We start from the raw sequence: 17,135 nt of genomic DNA, 5'->3' as shown, positions 1-17,135 counted from the left end.
TTTCTAATATGTTATTAATTGTGTTGTTTATTACTATTATTAAGCACATATTAATCTGGGATCCCCATCTATTGCCATGCACGGACCCTTTCCACTGACCCAGTGCAATTGCATTATTCAGTGTCCACATGTTTAGTTTTTTTTAACACTGGTTTTATTTGCATTGGCACTTCACTGGTCCGTCCTAAGGTCCACTTTCAGCAGTAGCTGCTCGTATTTCAATACCTCCATACTCCTTCTTGCACTAGCTGAGCAGCACTAATTTTATTTCTTTACACATTTATGATTGGCCTTACATGTCATCACCACGTATTACACCGGTGCACTTGTCCTGCATGAGCACTTCTGGGGATCGGATTGAGGGAGAGTGGATGCACACAGGTATTGGTAAGTCACTTAAGTTTTTACTTATTTAATGCATTTATTTTTGTATCACTGTTGATCTTGAGAAATACACAAACAAGTCGAAACGTTGATCGGAACTAATGGAACTTGGTTTCTCAAATAAATACATGGTTTGCTTAAAAAGTCCTTTTAGTGCACCTATCTTTATTAATTATATCATCAACGCATAAGTTGCATCTAGGCAATTATTTGCATTTGTTTATGAAGTGCCAAGCATCTTTAAAATATATATTCGATTTGAAACGAAAGCCCTACTTCTCCTGATCAAAATGATATATAATAGGTGTGACGGAGCTCCTGTACTTCGACCGAGTAACTTCTCCCAGTCCGCTTCCTAGCCGCTTGCAGGGACACTGGACCACTTCTGCTCCAGTCGCCGAAGCTTGACTAGGGTCTCTCTGGAGCTCTTTTAACGAACTAGGCTGCAGCTCTCTCTAGGAGAAGCTATGAATTGGAGGATATCAAGGGTAATATCAGCTTGAATGCTGACATCCCCAGAGGAGATGCTGGAGGTTGCAGAAGAGGAATCCTGGCACTGGAAATAAGGTGAGTAATATTTATTTAACTTAAATTTTTAGCTGCGAAGTGAAAAGGAGGGTGGGGGCAGGGACGTGTCTTCCGCGTGGCAAACAAGGCATCTGCTTTCGGCGGCACTTTGCAGGGGGTGGCAAAAAAAAGCCGCCCCCAAACGCCCAGGCAGATCCCTTGTTTGCCGTGTGTCCTGGGGGGCTCAAGAGCTGGCCACTTTTGAGCCCCACCGAGGCTGGCGGCGGGCAGCGAGGGAGCATATTCACCTGAGCTCTTCCTGCTCAGCTCCCTCCGTGCGTTTAATGAAGTCGGGAGCCGGAATATGACGTCACTCTGGCTCCCGGCATCACCAAGCCGCGCGCGAGGGAGCTGAGCAGGAAGATTAAAGCTCCCGCGCCGCCTACCCGTGCAGCAGCCCTACTGCATAGGTAAGGAATCCACTCCACCTCTCCCAGGGATGCTGGGTGGATTTAAAATAAAATAATAATTTGTAAGTGTTAGGAAAAATGTGTATGTGTCTGTATGTGAATGTGTGTGTCTATGTGAGTGAATGTGTGTGTGTCGGTCAGTGAGTGCGTGCGTCTGTCAGTGAGTGCGTGCGTCTGTCAGTGAGAGTGTGCGTCTGTCAGTGAGAGTGTGCATATGTCAGTGTGTGTCCAAGTCATTGTTTGTCACTGTATATGAGAGTGTGTGTCTGTCAATGAGTGTATGCGTCTGTCAGTGAGTGTATGTGTCTGTCAGTCAAAGTGCGGCCTTGACAGGAAGGGGTGGGGAAAACTTAAATTTGGGGGGTGGGGGGTCCGAGCACCGTCCTGCCTAGGGCAGCACAAATCCTAAATACACCACTGGGTGGGGGGTGACATAAGGAAACCTATTTTCCCGAAATAACGACTGATATTTCGAGAAAGGATTTATTAGGTTATTTCAAGTCATTAAGGTTTTTTTTCATGGTTCTTTCCCTGACCATATATATTCATATCGAGCTTGATAGCCCCCTGGGGATTCACAATGGTGCTTTCTTGGTCCCCCACTCTCAGCATAGAGTTTGCAACACAGATAGTGTGTATTTGTAATAGCCAAAATCAAAGTTAGAAAAACTTGACGAAAGGGGGAGTCAAATCCCACAGCCATCTTAAGTGATGTCTGAGGGGACAATGCATCAGGAGAGTTGGTCTGTGGAAGGACGCATCATTGTCTCTCTTGTCAGTAATGCATATAATATTTTTTTTTTCTTTTGGAAATGGTAAGCATTTCAATGGGCTTTACTGCACCAGCAAATTCCTTCTGTGTAGTCCCTACAATGTAAAGGGATAAGCCTCATGTTAAAGCCTCGTCGCTCTTCCCACAACAAGCATCCCGCAAATGAAAGAACATTCCCAGAGAACATTAAGCAATCTATTAGGCAGACAGGCAACAACTGGCTCAATACACAATTCCCTTTTCATATATATTGTCAATGGATTACCAGGATATCCTCTTCTGTCCTGAGATGATGCAATATTTAACCCCTTAAGGACACATGACATGTGTGACATGTCATGATTCCCTTTTATTCCAGAAGTTTGGTCCTTAAGGGGTTAAACTACTGTGGAAAAACCTCTAGGGACAGAAAATGTAAAGCAAAATAGTCAAGTTTTTTGAGAATTCTTCTAGTTTGGCTATATTGGTCTGAAGCTTATAATTCTCTTTTCAATTTTTCACAATTCTGGTTCTGAGAATGTTTCCAGTTTGGATTCACATTTCCCTTATTAATTTGTCTCATGTCCTAAGTTAGTGAATTAAACTCAGCTGGGCTGAAGAATTGTTCCAGTTCGGTTTATTATTTGCAGTTCCCTTGTCAGTTCTGCACAAGTCATGCTGTAGTGGTTTATATTCCAAGGATATTTAAAGCTAAATTTCAGTGACACAAGCGGCACAGGTTTAGCAGTGCGTGGGTTAAACAGTGGCATGCATGATTCAGCACTGTTAGTCTTTCATTAACCTGCACCCAGCTTGCTATTAAAGAGACAGCGTACTAGCTCGCTTTTGCTTGTGTCATGCTAATCTAGCATCTTCCTACACAATAAATGTAAGACAAACACAACGCAAAGTCAGGGTGACTTCCGCTTATGGTTACCAGCAACAAAGAAACCAGAACTTTAAATCACAAATGCATAAAAATCTTATCCTCCCACAAACATTATGGCTGTCTATTCGTGAAGCGGTGAATTATAATGGATCGAAACGTGTCCGCTTTATTCACTGAACTCCAAATTATTGCAAAATCAAATTACGAATGGAAATATTAAGGCGAAAAAAATTCTGCAACTGGGGTAAAAATCTTGAAATTCACAACAGAAACTTTTATAATATAATCCCAACACAACTCCACCATAGCCCATTATTTTATAAATTCGTGGGGATATTATATTAAATTAGGCAATCAGTTCTGAAACTGGAAATATGGCCAACTCAGGTGAAAGTAAAATGTCCAAACAGCAGGCAAAGGGACTAAGGGAGCCTCATGCAGCCTTGCCAGACTATCACCACTTCCCCCTTCAAAGAGGGGCCCCTTCTCCTTTGGCTGTATGCCAGCAACGAACTCCACAACCCCATGCACTGCAGCAGTCTAAGTTGATTCCATAACCCCGCCCACCTATTGTCCCATTGGATTTCCGCCGCCATCAGAGCCGCTCGGCACCTAACAGAGAAGGCCGTGGGCGTGGCTAATAATCAGCAGGCTTGGCGTGGAATTCTGTGAGTGACGTCATCGCATGCGCTCTGGAAACTGATGGAAGGGGCGTTACAGGTTCTCCTATCTTATAAATAGCTTATATTAGAATCTTTTTTTTTTCTTCTCCATTTCCCAACATTCTATTTTATTTTGCTAATGAGGCCTCGTGGCAGGCGGTATAATAGATACAGCAGGAGCTTTTCTCGCACTAGGGTGGCGATTCACACTGTAGTACATTACGTCTCAGAGAGAGAAAGAAGATCCCCCTTAGTCACTGATACATAGTATATTTTTTCAGATGTAAATATTATTTTCCCTAACTGTTCTTTATAATTTAAATTTGCATAGGATATATAAATCTATAAATCTATATTTTAAATAAAATATATTTTCTCGCCCTGTTTATAGTGTTGCAGGCTTAGAATTATTAATATTAAAAAAGTATAGGCAATTCATAGGTTTGACGTCACACATTTGAGCAGCAACCATGGCAAATGGTAAGTGATCGTCATAAAGCTGGGGGGGAGTGGGGGCTTTTAAAGGTGGGGGTGTGCATGATCAAGGAATTATGACATCAAGATACATTCAGTTTTTTTTAAAGAATTAATGAGAATCGAAAGTGTCATAGAAACGGATGTATTGGTTTGATTACATCCTATCGTTATCTGATGATTCGTATAGTCATATAGACTCTTGCAAGGTGATTTTATTTACATTTTCTGTTCAGCATTGTATTCCTTATCCTTGTAACACGTGCCAGTAGGATTATTGGTTTAATGGTATATATAATGTATCCTAATTATAATATGTATGCAATGCACTCATAACAGTTTGTTATACCCCAACATGTTGCATGGGCAAGCTGAAAAAAAAAGATAGTTTGGACATATGTTTGTGCGGAAGGTGTTTATGAAAATTGTATAACGTCAAATGAATTGTATTGATCTCTTTTAAAATAGTATATAAAATACATACTATTAGATTTTACGACATAGGTATAATTGACCTGTGATGTCATGGCGCAGAACATGAACATGTGATCATATGGGCATATTAGTTTGTCAGCAAAACAGAATTTTACAGTATTAAATCAGTGAAAAAGTTGCAATTGTCCCACTTTGAGAAAGAGAAAGCGGTGTTGCACAAAGTATAATCCATGTTATTTAGACGTGTGATAAGATGAAGCTCTAACATATGCCTTGATTTAATATTTTTGGATACGCTTTTCAAATGATCTATTGGTATGAAAAATATTTAGATTTTTGTATTGATATATTTATATATATATATATATATATATATATATATATTTTTTTTTTTTTTTTAATTGTTGGAAAAAAATAATTTTAAAGTTTAGCCAAAAATATTAAATTATTTGGAATGCTTATCTAACAATATTTAATGAAGCGCCTATTTTGTAGGGCTGTACAATTTGTACATGAAACATTAAAAATAAACAAATTTGGTTTACAGGAACAAGAATAATTTAAAAGTTTTTTTCCAAGCACAATGACCTGTTCATTGATTTGAAGTTGTCATGGTGCCTGCGGTTTCTATGTGCAGCATTTCACTATGAAAAACTGCGTCAATGGGGTGTCATCAACCAGCCTGGAACTGTAATGTAAATTCTGTGCAACTTTCAATGCACAGAATTGTAATCATTGGCTGAGAGCGATCAGCTGATGATCAGCAGAAGTAGGAAGTTCGCCACCGGACCACCAGGAAGCATTGGAGCCTGGCAGAGACCCAGATAAAGGGGCAAACTGTTGTTAAACTGTTTGCCCCATTATCATAGAACCAGGCCACGGTACTCCTATCATCATAACCACTACAGCAGACGGTAGGAATTTTGATGGTTGGAGTAATACTTTAATTTCCAGGTTTTAACTCCCCACATAAAGTTCTGAGAGTGAAATGTGTCAGAGATGAAAGTGCTGGGAGAGAAACATTCCATACTTAGCATTTCTAGGAACAGTGAGAACAAGAGGTATCCTATATCGCAGAGACAGACAACCTTTAACCTTTAAATTATTTTTCTAGAATTTTCCAATGATGCTCAGCAAAATGTTAACCTGCAAGAGATTTTAAGAATATCTTATCTATGCCTTTGTTAAACATTTGGTTTGTACTTGTATTTTCTTTGTAAAATGTATATTATCATGCCCTGATTTGTGAAAAACAAGTCTATTTTAATGTTTTTACAAATATATCAGTGCTGAAATTTTTGTATATAATTAAATGTAGAGATTATAACAGTCATATTAGGTATTTGGAAATGGATTTATATATATCTCAATGATGACACTTTGCACATATGCTCTATGTACTAATCATGCAAGAGAGGGCACTTTCCATGCACAATAATTTTCACTGAATTTACTTACTAAGTGTGTGCAGTCTATTTGTGTGACCTTTTCAGTCATTCAAGAGAATGTATGCACACTTTAGACCTCCTTTAAATCAATTTATTTTGCACTCTTTTAATGACATAAATATTGTTTATTAAAGGACAGGTTTTCTTCTGATACCTTTGATTTATCCATAGTAAAACATACATTTGAATAAAATATAAAAAAAAAAATGGTAAAAAAGAAAAAAAAACGTTTCCGTTTAAACGTCTACGTAACTAGTGTAACTAAAAAAACAAATCTTACAAAATACATTCACGTATTAATCCTCTGAAAATACCTCATATTTAAAGGACTTCAGTTTTTTTGGAAGTTATAGGACACATACTGTAAGGTGGTTTTAAAACTTAACCTTTGAGAAGTTTTGGTATGCTTAGGCTATAACTATAATAGCACTCAAATCAGGGATTGACAAATGTGCTTAGAATCTAGGAGCCAGCTAAAAAAGTTAGGAGCCAGAGTTTTCTTAAACTTATAAAGCTTTATATTCAATGACAAAAATAAAATTCTTAAAGAGACACTATAGTCACCAGGATCTCTACAGCTTATTGTAGTGGTTCTGGTGTCTATTGCCTGTCCCTTTAGGCTTTTCAATGTAAACACTGCCTTTTCAGAGAAAGTGTTTGCATTGCTTCCTAGTGACACCTCTAGTGACAGTCACTCAGACGGTCAGTAGAGGTGCTTCGGGTGTCCTACATTCATACATTCCACACACATCATGACACACACACACACACACACGTTATGATGACAGATAGACACATACCATGACAGACAGACAGATACACACAGACAAATGCATACCATTAAAGGCACACACATTCCATGACAGACAGACACACCCACACACATTCCATGACAGACAGACACACACACACACACACACACACACATTCCATGACAGACAGACACACACATTCCATGACAGACATGCTGGCTGCGCGTATTGTTGCCGGGCAGAGAGGGAGCTATGATGTCCTTGCTTTGCTCCTGTCATATATTCTGGCTCCGGCACACTAAGGTGCGCGCGAGGGAGCAGAGCAGGGACATCACGACTACCTCGCTGCCTTCCTACTATTTGCACAGAGAGCTGCCCACCTCCAACCCCCCCCCCCCCCCCCCAGAATCTGTCTGTGAGTGTTGTGTGCAGCTTGCTGCCCTCCTCCCCAGTTCCCCAGCCAGCCTCCCACCTGTCTCAGGGGTTATGGGCTCACTTATCCCAGACGCCAAAGCAAAATTCCTAGGCGCCATGACGACCAGGCGCCTGGGATTTGTCAAGCCCTGACTAAAATATTCTAAAACACAAAATAATATATCTATAGAAACTTACTTTTTGTGTAATAGTCTTGGATATGTTTCATATAACCATTTTATCATCAACCTCTTGTCAAATCTGTATGTATTTTTTATTTATGTTTTACACACACATTTCAGTTTCACAGACCGTGTGCCCCCCTTTAATGCAAGCCCCAGGTTTGTATTAAAACTGCTACTGACTCGATTACAGAGGCTGTACCTTCCATTTAGACTTTTGCCCAATTTTTGAGAAGTTGTAAGAAATTAATCTTTTAATCCAATATAGCATAGCTTGAAACATAAGAATGAATTAAGATTGGCTATATGGCTTAAATTTCTCCTTGTCAATTCCTGACAATTCACAGTTTAGCAAAAAATACCTTGATAGTTTTGCTGAGACTGTCGATTTTTAAAAGAGTTTATATGATAAACTATTAGTATTAGGTATTGTGTTTTATGAAAATTGACATTGACAGGTGTTTTCAGGAGAAAACATGATCAAGCAGCAACAACAAAAATGTTTCAAAGTGCACCCTATTGACTTTGTCCATGAAGCCTGACTCAGTAATAGGGGTTTAATTTGTCTTTGTTTTGTGTTTTTGCAACTCCGTCATATATTAACATTGTTTTGTAGCCTTTCATAAGTTTAGAATGACTGAGTCAGTGCTTGACCTCTCTTAACTGAAGAAGTTGGTTGCAGACAATTCCAAAAGCCTTTCTAATTTTTTTTGTATGTTTTCTCTTTAGATGCTCGTGAAACCATGAAAAAGTTCTGGGAGGAACACTCTCGCGATGCCTCGTTGGAAGAGATGATGCTGGATTCCAGTGCTAAGCTGCTATCTGTGAAAGAGAAGCCAGAGATTATTGGACTTCTACCCTCTTTGGATGGGCTGAGTGTGTTGGAACTAGGAGCTGGTATTGGGTAAGAGGAGAACCAAGTGCATTTCATTAGATTTTTTTGGACTCATTAATATGAATCCAAAAGTGTTTTTTGTACTTAAAGATTTTAACAAATTATAACAGAGAAGCAGGCTAAAATAAAAAAAAACACTCAAAGCACAATAACCACTACAGCTCACTCTATGGCGTTAGTAGTGGAGGTGGAGTCCAGGTAAGAAGGCAAATTGTTCTAAAATAGTTTGCTCTGCCCCCTCCCTTATTGTAAGTAATCAATCCTGGCACCATTACCAGTGGCATACTTTGATGGAAGGCATGGCATATGCCCTAGGTGTCAGATGATGGTGGGCGCCACATCTGGCTCCGGCTCTGATCAGGCCTCCTTGAGCCGGCAAGGAAATGAAAATATATCTTTGAGCAGCCCATTAAAAACAACCCCCAGGTGGTCCTTGGTGCAGCATTTCTGAGCGCAGGTGCCGGGTTACGCAGACTGCTCTTTGACATCATCACAGATCTATGGGCCAAAAGACATGTGCCTGCTCTGGAAGTCCATCAGACCACCAGGGAATGGATCTGTGCCACCATTCCTGCCCTTGAGGTAAGCAGGAGGGGGGGGGGCAAATGTTATATTAAAAAATGGCAATTACAGTGTGGAGAGACTGTTTTAATCACTCACTATTACACTCCTTTACCAGCCCTATCAAACTCACACCCAACCTTGCCACACTCACCCTACCACACATATCTTATAACACTCACCCCTCTCACCTTGCCACACTCACACCACTTGCCCTGTCAAACCCCTTAGCCCTCTCACATTCACCCACCCCACTATTGTGTCACACCACCCGCCAACTCTGCCATACTCACCGCCCCAACCCTGTCTGACTCACCTCGTCAACTGTCACACTCACTCCCCTCACCATGTCACACTCACCCCACAACAGCTGTCACTCCCTTCCACATGAAGCAAAGCCTGACCAAAAACACAAACAGCTCTCCTTACAAACAGCACAAGCAATTAACCCCTGCACATTCGCTTCCAGACACAGACATATATATGCATACTGAAACAGAAACAAACATTCACACACAAGGATGCTCAGGCACATACACAAGGTACACTGTGCCAAAGACACATACACACTGAGTCAGAAATGCACACACACACACTCTCGGGAACATACACAGGTACAAAATGCTAGACACACAGACACTCGGCGCAACCATACAGCTCTTCACACACATAACACTCAGCCACTACACACACTGTCACACACACAACACTCACAGACAGAGCGCAGGACTCTAAGAGGGGCCCCAATTTTCCCCGAGCAACCTTAATCATGCTCTGGTGCCCTTGAACAGTGGCTGGGTAAGCAGTTAGTTTTATTTTTTTAGCCCTGCTACTGGTAAGTGGAGGGGCTGCCTTGGGGAGGGGGATAAGAACATAAAATATGATATGCACCTTACCATTTTTAAAAGATGAAACTAGTACCTCAGTACAACACAGTGACTCCTTGCCAAAGCTTTTTCTGCTCATAATATTGTAAGGCACTGCAGAATAAGTGGGTACTATATGAATGCCAAAAATAATATCATGTTATCATCACATATCATCACAATAATAACGCCATTACCTCTTCTGTGTACATCCATCTCACTCCACCATGTTCTTGTCCTCCAGTCGCTACACTGGACATCTTGCCAAGTTGGCGTGTCATGTGACTGCCGTGGACTTCATGGAGAAGTTTATTGAGAAGAATCGTGAAATCAACGGCCACCGGGAGAACATAACATTCCTACAAGCTGATGTTACCTGTTTGGAACTTCCCAATCAGAGGTGAGAAGACTGTTTCACACATCTCACAGGTTTCTCGAGCCAGAAAGTGAATACATTTCAATAGTTACATTTTCAACTCCAAACAAAAAAATATAGGAATTTGTCAAGTGAAACATCTGTTTCCACTTTTACTGCAGAAACACTTAGATCATAGAAACATAGAAACATAGAATGTGACGGCAGATAAGAACCATTCGGCCCATCTAGTCTGCCCAGTTTTCTAAATACTTTCATTAGTCCCTGGCCTTATCTTATAGTTAGGATAGCCTTATGCCTATTCCACGCACGCTTAAACTCCTTTACTGTTCTAACCTCTACCACTTCAGCTGGAAGGCTATTCCATGCATCCACTACCCTCTCAGTAAAGTAATACTTCCTGATATTATTTTTAAACCTTTGTCCCTCTAATTTAAGACTATGTCCTCTTGTTGTGGTAGTTTTTCTTCTTTTAAATATAGTCTCCTCCTTTACTGTGTTGATTCCCTTTATGTATTTAAATGTTTCTATCATATCCCCCCGTCTCGTCTTTCCTCCAAGCTATACATGTTAAGATCTTTTAACCTTTCCTGGTAACATCGCCCATAAGATTGCTAATATACATTTACCTAAGGCTTGCTTTCTTGCATATATGGTATCTATTGTTATCTAATATCTAATGGTTTTTTTTTTACAGTTTTGACTTCATCTTCTCTAACTGGCTGTTGATGTACCTGACTGATGCCGAATTAATAACTTTGACTCAAAAAATGCTGGGCTGGCTAAAGCCCGGTGGCTACCTCTTCTACAGGGAATCTTGCTTTTACCAGTCAGGTGAGAAGTATGTACTGGACAATTTTAAAGGGGTTCTGTCACCTCTCTGGAAGACAGTTCTTCATTAAATTTTGACAGGGGTCAGTTAAACAGCGGAACTTAGTAAAACTCACTGGTGCACTTCATGTTCAGAGAGAAATGCTGATTGAATACAGGAAGACAGGCAGTGTAAAATATAAAATACAAACTTCTGTGAATTAAAAAAGCACAACCCTTAACTCATTTTTAATCAGCTGTGTAGTTGTACAGAAAACCTCTTATGACATTTCTTCAATAATATACCAAATAATGTATCCGAGCTTAAACTGTAATATTTGTGATTCCTCATACTCTGAAATTGATAGCATGAACATACATAGTGCAGACTATCTGAATAAAAACATAAAGTATTAAGGAGAATCTGGGAGAGAACTTACATGTACCAGATCCCTATCACCACTGGCTCTGGGTTTGAAGTGTTCCACTTGAGAGGGATAATTCCCACAGCAGTATATTAGGATAGATGTCTCCAAACAGCGTGTTCAGTCAGATGAATAAAAGATTCTACGTGGTATAGAAAAAATGGAATAGCAGGAACCCCCCAATTGAATAGTATCTCAAACAGTTTATTGACATAAAAGGTTAAAAACTCTTACTTTCATATTGGTGGGTATGCCAGTGACGTACTCCCAATCGAAAAAGTGTATATAAATCTTATATCGTGTAATTTTAGGAGACTCCGAGCGGACATTTAACCCAACAGTTTACCGTACCCCTGCTCAGTATAACCACATCATGACATCTGTTACCTCAAAACCTGGAAATGATGGCTTTGAGATTGTGATGGCAAGATCTGTGCAGACGTATATTCAGGTGAGCTCACCATCAATCTTATATCTCTTTTTCTGTCCTTTAGCTCACTACATTACTGGTCCTTCCTTGTCTCAGTCCCCTTCTCTCTCCCTCCCTTGCCTCCACTCACTCATATTCCTCTGAAATATGTGTTGACCAGATAAAGAAGAACCAGAACCAGGTGTGCTGGCTGCTGGAGATGGTTCCCAGGGTACCAGATGCTCACCAAGGCTATGGGACATTTCAAAATTTCTTGGATAACCAACAGTATTCTCGACGTGGGATCCTTAGATATGAGAAAATATTTGGGGAAGGCTTTGTCAGCACTGGAGGGCTTGAAACCACAAAGGTGAGAGCTTTACAAAAGTGATTAGAATGATATTTTGGAATTAAAATTGGAGGACAACCTGACAGCTTTGTTGTTAAATGTTAACTTAATCCACCTGCAGGAATTTATCTCCAGATTGAACTTACTCCCTGGCCAGTGTGTCATTGATGTAGGTTGTGGCATTGGTGGCGGAGACTTCTACATGGCCAAGGTAAGGCTGCTTGTTATTTGTTAAAATAGTATTTTAAGAAAACCTTTTCCCTTTTATTTGGATAGGGAAACGACCCAGAATTAATAAAAAAAACTATTGACACAGAAACCCAGAGATGGTGGGATTGATTTTCCCAATATAAAACATACCTATCTTTCGAGTATTATTTTTCATTTATACCGGATACAATTGTATAGTGCTAAGGAAGAGGGTTGGTACGCTCTGGAACGGAAAAGAGTGGGCTAGAGGACCTAAGTAGTTTGGTGTGGATGGGGAAAAAATATGCCCGGGTTAAATCAGCCAGAATCTTCTGTTTGGGCTCAATAATATATGAGTGGGAAAAATTGAAACGGATGAGTGGTTTAGAAAATAAAGTGCAGAGAAGCCTCAAACTAACTGATATTTTAATATTTGTTAGGGATTTACAAGTCGAAAAGGGGGAATCTAAACAGTATAATGTAGATCAACCAATTATTACTAAATGATAATATTCAAACCATTCTCAACAATAATTCAAGAGTTTCAAATATCACCTAAAGAATGGTATACTTTTCTAGGATCAAAAACTTTATAAAACATAACATTCTTTTTAACACCTCAGAAGGCTCTGATATTTTAAAGGGACCCTATAGTCACCCAGACCACTTCAGCTTAATGAAGTGGTCTGGGTGCCAGGTCCCACAGGTTTTAACTCTTCAGATGTAAACATAGCAGTTTCAGAGAAACTGCTATGTTTACATTGCAGGGTTAATCCAACCTCTAGTGGCTGTGTTCCTGACAGCCGCTAGAGGCGCATCTGCGACGCTGGATGCGAAATTCGCATCCAGCGTGCAGAATGTCCATAGGAAAGCATTGAGAAATTGCCGCGCATGCGCATTCCGCTCCACTCGGAAGATGACGTCGGCGGGGGAGGAGGGTTCACCAGCGCTGAAGGAGCCCGGCGCTGGATTAAGGTAAGTAACTGAAGGGTATTTAACCCCTTCAGCGCCAAGGGAGGGAGCCCTGAGGGTGAGGGGGTCCTAAAGATGCTATAGTGTCAGGAAAACGAGTTTGTTTTCCTGACACTATAGTGATCCTTTAAGTTCACTACTTAAAAATTAGGTGGTACAACAAGTAGTTTCTAAAGCCAGAAGAGGTTTACTAAAAATTGAAGCCCTGATTACTAAGCTGGCAATTTCTAAAATGGGAGAAAGATCTTAAAATCTAAATTTCCAGTGAAGAATGGGGTCGGGAGTTACCCCGAACAACTAAAAATATTTACTGTTTAAACACTATAGAAGTGGTATTTAAGGTTACGAACAGGTGGTATATGGTACCATATAGGATGGCTACATTGTGCAATTCAAGCTCCCCGATGTGTTGGAGTTGTAACAAATATTATGGCTCCTTTTTACATATATGGTGGGAGTGTGAGTTATGGTCACAGGTTTTCTTTAAAATAGAAAGACTAATAGGAAAATTAATTCCCAGATCCCCAGAAAATGCCCTGCTACAACTTACTATTTATAATCTACAATCCAAAGAAGTTTATATTTATTTACACTATATGGCGGCGGTAAAACTAATTGTGACACGTAATTGGAGACCTAATGCGCATGCGCGGCAATGGTGGCGCACGCATTAGACCTCCCCATAGGAAAGCATTATTTAATGCTTTCTTTCCTATGGGGATCCTGGCAACGCGTGAGGTTCTCATGCATAGCGTGAGGACGTCCAGCGTAGTTTAAAACACTTTTCGTGTTTTAAGAACCCGGAAGTCCCTATAGTAGCTGTCGGATAGACAGCTACTAGAGGAGGACTTAACTCTGCAATAAAGGAAGGATAAACTTTAGATGACTCTTTACAAGAAGTGTTTATGAAGGCTGTGCAAGTCACATGCGGGAAGGTGTGACTAGGGTTCATAAACAAAGTGATTTAACTGATAAATGGCAGAGAATTGAGCAGTGAGACTGCAGAGGCATGTTCTATACACCAAAACTGTTTCATAAACTAAAGTTGTTTTAGTGATTAGAGTGTCCCTTTAAACAAATACTCCTGAGAGTGTTCTTGTGACTTAACTCTTGTGTTTTTTAAGCTTTAAGAGTTTAAAATACTCTATGAATCAGAAAAAGACAATGTTCTTTAAAGTGTAACTCTTTTTCCTTTGTAGATGTTTGGGGCAGAGGTCCTGGGAATGGACTTGTCATCTAACATGGTGGAGATTGCCATGGAGAGAGCCATCCAGGAGAAGACTCCTCTGGTGGGTGGATTTTGTCTGCGAGTGTTTGTTGTCTTTGTTGTCATTGAAAGCTTTAAACTGACCACTTCTATGATAAATTTTGGTGCTCACATAACATATTAAAGGAACACTCAAAGCACTCACTGTAGTGATATTGGTGCACGGAGTGTCCTGCCTCCCCCCCATTGTACGGTAAAATATGGTTTGACTCATTACAATGGGGGTGTCAGGAGTATCTATCTTCTTGATCACTTTTATCAAGCACCTAGCAACAAAATCCCTCCCTAGAAAGCGAAAGATATTCAATACCACAACGCCTCCCACTAATATGTGTTCAATTTTGTATCTTCTGTCAAAATAAATTGGAGCAAATAAGAAAAAAATGACCCAATTAGAGACATGTCCCTGTAATAAGTATTGCATTTTGTTTCTTCCATACAAAATGGGGAAAATAAGAAAGAAAAGTGACCCATTCGGAACTTGAGCTCTTAACAATTTTAAATTTAGTGAACTGTGTGTTTTTAGATTGCATGCCCTTAATAACAAAGAGTTATTGTTAAGTTCTTTGTATAATACCCAGCAATGTTGCACATTGAACTCAGTTTACTAGAAATAATATTTACTAATTCTGCCCAGGGTGGGGGGGTTTGACGCCTTAGTGCAACTCAAAATTTCAAGAGCATGTATTTTCCCTGTTATTGTTGGGTTAGAATGATTCTGGGAAGAAACATTGTCTAAGTGGTTAAATACAGCTGCAAAAATCAAAACATTAACTCAGTCCCAGTGCATTTCCAGGCAAATCTATTTTCTTAGTAGGCTTTCCTGTTGATGTTATTGCAAACCAGCCATTCACAGTGCAAAAAAAGACTTCTGTCTGATCCATGTTTTTCTGATGGCTTATTTATTGCAATGTGGTTTTAAAAATGCAGCAATCCCCAAGAAATAAAGGAATATAGCTTGTTATAGTGTGTGGCGAAACCAACCTCGCCACTGGGCCCTGGAGAAGCCTGTTTGCTAGCCTCCTACCTACTGACTATGGCCCCTGGGTTATTTGGGGCATATTGTACTTTATATGGCGGCTACTGGCCCTTTAAGCACAGTGAATGGTATTTTATTGTACTGCTGCTGGCCCTTTAAGAACTGTCTGGGGACATATTGAGACTTTGGGTAACAATACCCTTTAAGACTATGGCCCCTGAAAACGTATGGACTTTTATTTGGTGTGTATGGCCCTTTAAGAACCGGCTGGGGACATCTTGTAACTTTGGTGAACAATGTCCCTTTAAGACTATGTCCCCAGACCTGTAAAATAACTTGTTCCTGGCTTTCCCCCACTTGGTTCAGTAAATAGGGCTTACTGAACCAAGTACCACACAGGCGGACCACCCAGAAGTTAAAGTGTGCAGGCAATTTACCTCCCAGGCTGTGAGGTTACTGCAGGTTAATTGCCGAGCGCTGGGTGGCCGCCATTCGGCAGCCGAACACGTGGCGGCGGCCATTTTGGTCATTCGAATGCGGTCAGCGGTGTATGTTAAAGATTCTGTGGAACTAAAATCGGTTACACATTCTGCCGAACACCGCTGACCCTTACCTTCTCCCATACGGAACTTGCAGCTCCAGAGACTAAGTCCCGTTCGAAATGGGACTTAGTCGTTTTTTTCGCATGAAATTGACCGACCGCACAGCCCAAATCTATGGAACTGTTTTGGGCAGGAAATTGTGCTTGCGGTCGGTCATAAAGGACTTCCAGCTAACTTTTGATCCACTGGAGGGATTTGGCTGATTTTTGGAAGTGTTTATGTTTGATGTATGCTGAGTCTGAATATGCAACTTTTATTGAAATTGGATGTATGGTTTTAAAGTTACAGTGTGTGTGTAAAAACTGAATTTTTATTGTATGTAATAATTGGTTTAACTGTTTATCTGAGGGGAGGGAATGTGTGGGTTGCACCAGATGTGTGATTGGTGATTTTATGCCTCCCCCTGGGTGTGGCCTGTAAGTGTACAAGTGTAATAAAAGCCAGGCTGGATGAGCCAGTCCAGAGTTCCTGTTTTACCCTCAAAGTGATGTGTCGTCTCATTATTGGGGGGAAGGATTTATTGCATGCTGTTCCAGTTGACTGCTAGGAGTACAAGCCTATTCGTATGGTTCCTATTCAATGGTCTACAGCATTCATATGCTTGGGAGAATTTAAAAGGTTTCTCGGATTCGGTGATTGTGGTGTCTGCCAGAGTGCTTGGAGTCCTCAGGAAGCACTAGGAGCATCCATTAACGGAGGTACTCAGTCGGGGTGCCAGGCGATCCGTTACATTGGTGGCAAGCGGTGGGATGGCGTCCTAGTGTGAGGTAAAGCAGCTCGGAGACACAGTTCGTTTGGATTTACAAATTGAGGGCAACGCTAGCAGTCGTGCAGCGCCCCTGGGAGCAGACAAGTATGGAAGGTTCTGGCTCTGGAGATGATTGGCTGGCCGAGGTGAGGCAGCGAGTGGCCGAGTATGGGGATGATATACCCATGGAGACACGCCGGGTGATCTGGAACCAGGTCATGGCCGAGCGAAACACAAGGCTGGACCGAGAATTCCGGTTGGCAAAAGAGAGGAAGTATGCTCAGCAGCAGGAGCGTTACAGCAGCCGGGTAGAGGCTGC

At 40.8% G+C, this 17,135-nt stretch overlaps 1 protein-coding gene across 3 annotated transcripts in view; it reads left to right on the top strand.

Annotated features, from left to right (window-relative positions):
- Nucleotides 1–212: 212 nt before the first annotated feature.
- Nucleotides 213–17,135, top strand: part of LOC134578979 (uncharacterized) — a 33,614-nt gene continuing 16,691 nt past the window's right edge. Inside the window, exons 1-8 of one of the 3 annotated variants that reach the window (XM_063438095.1) lie at nucleotides 213–387; nucleotides 8,098–8,272; nucleotides 9,935–10,090; nucleotides 10,764–10,900; nucleotides 11,613–11,752; nucleotides 11,892–12,080; nucleotides 12,181–12,270; nucleotides 14,420–14,509. In XM_063438095.1, the coding sequence (XP_063294165.1) occupies nucleotides 297–387; nucleotides 8,098–8,272; nucleotides 9,935–10,090; nucleotides 10,764–10,900; nucleotides 11,613–11,752; nucleotides 11,892–12,080; nucleotides 12,181–12,270; nucleotides 14,420–14,509 (1,068 nt within the window). In that variant the 5' untranslated portion in view covers nucleotides 213–296. Of the gene's footprint in view, nucleotides 388–931; nucleotides 952–3,748; nucleotides 4,144–8,097; nucleotides 8,273–9,934; nucleotides 10,091–10,763; nucleotides 10,901–11,612; nucleotides 11,753–11,891; nucleotides 12,081–12,180; nucleotides 12,271–14,419; nucleotides 14,510–17,135 lie in introns of those variants that run through there. The other 2 variants (XM_063438097.1, XM_063438096.1) reach the window with 2 other exon arrangements.

This window comes from Pelobates fuscus, chromosome 12 (assembly GCF_036172605.1).
Source record: "Pelobates fuscus isolate aPelFus1 chromosome 12, aPelFus1.pri, whole genome shotgun sequence".
Classification (NCBI taxonomy): domain Eukaryota; kingdom Metazoa; phylum Chordata; class Amphibia; order Anura; family Pelobatidae; genus Pelobates; species Pelobates fuscus.
This window is presented reverse-complemented; position numbering and strand designations above follow the sequence as displayed.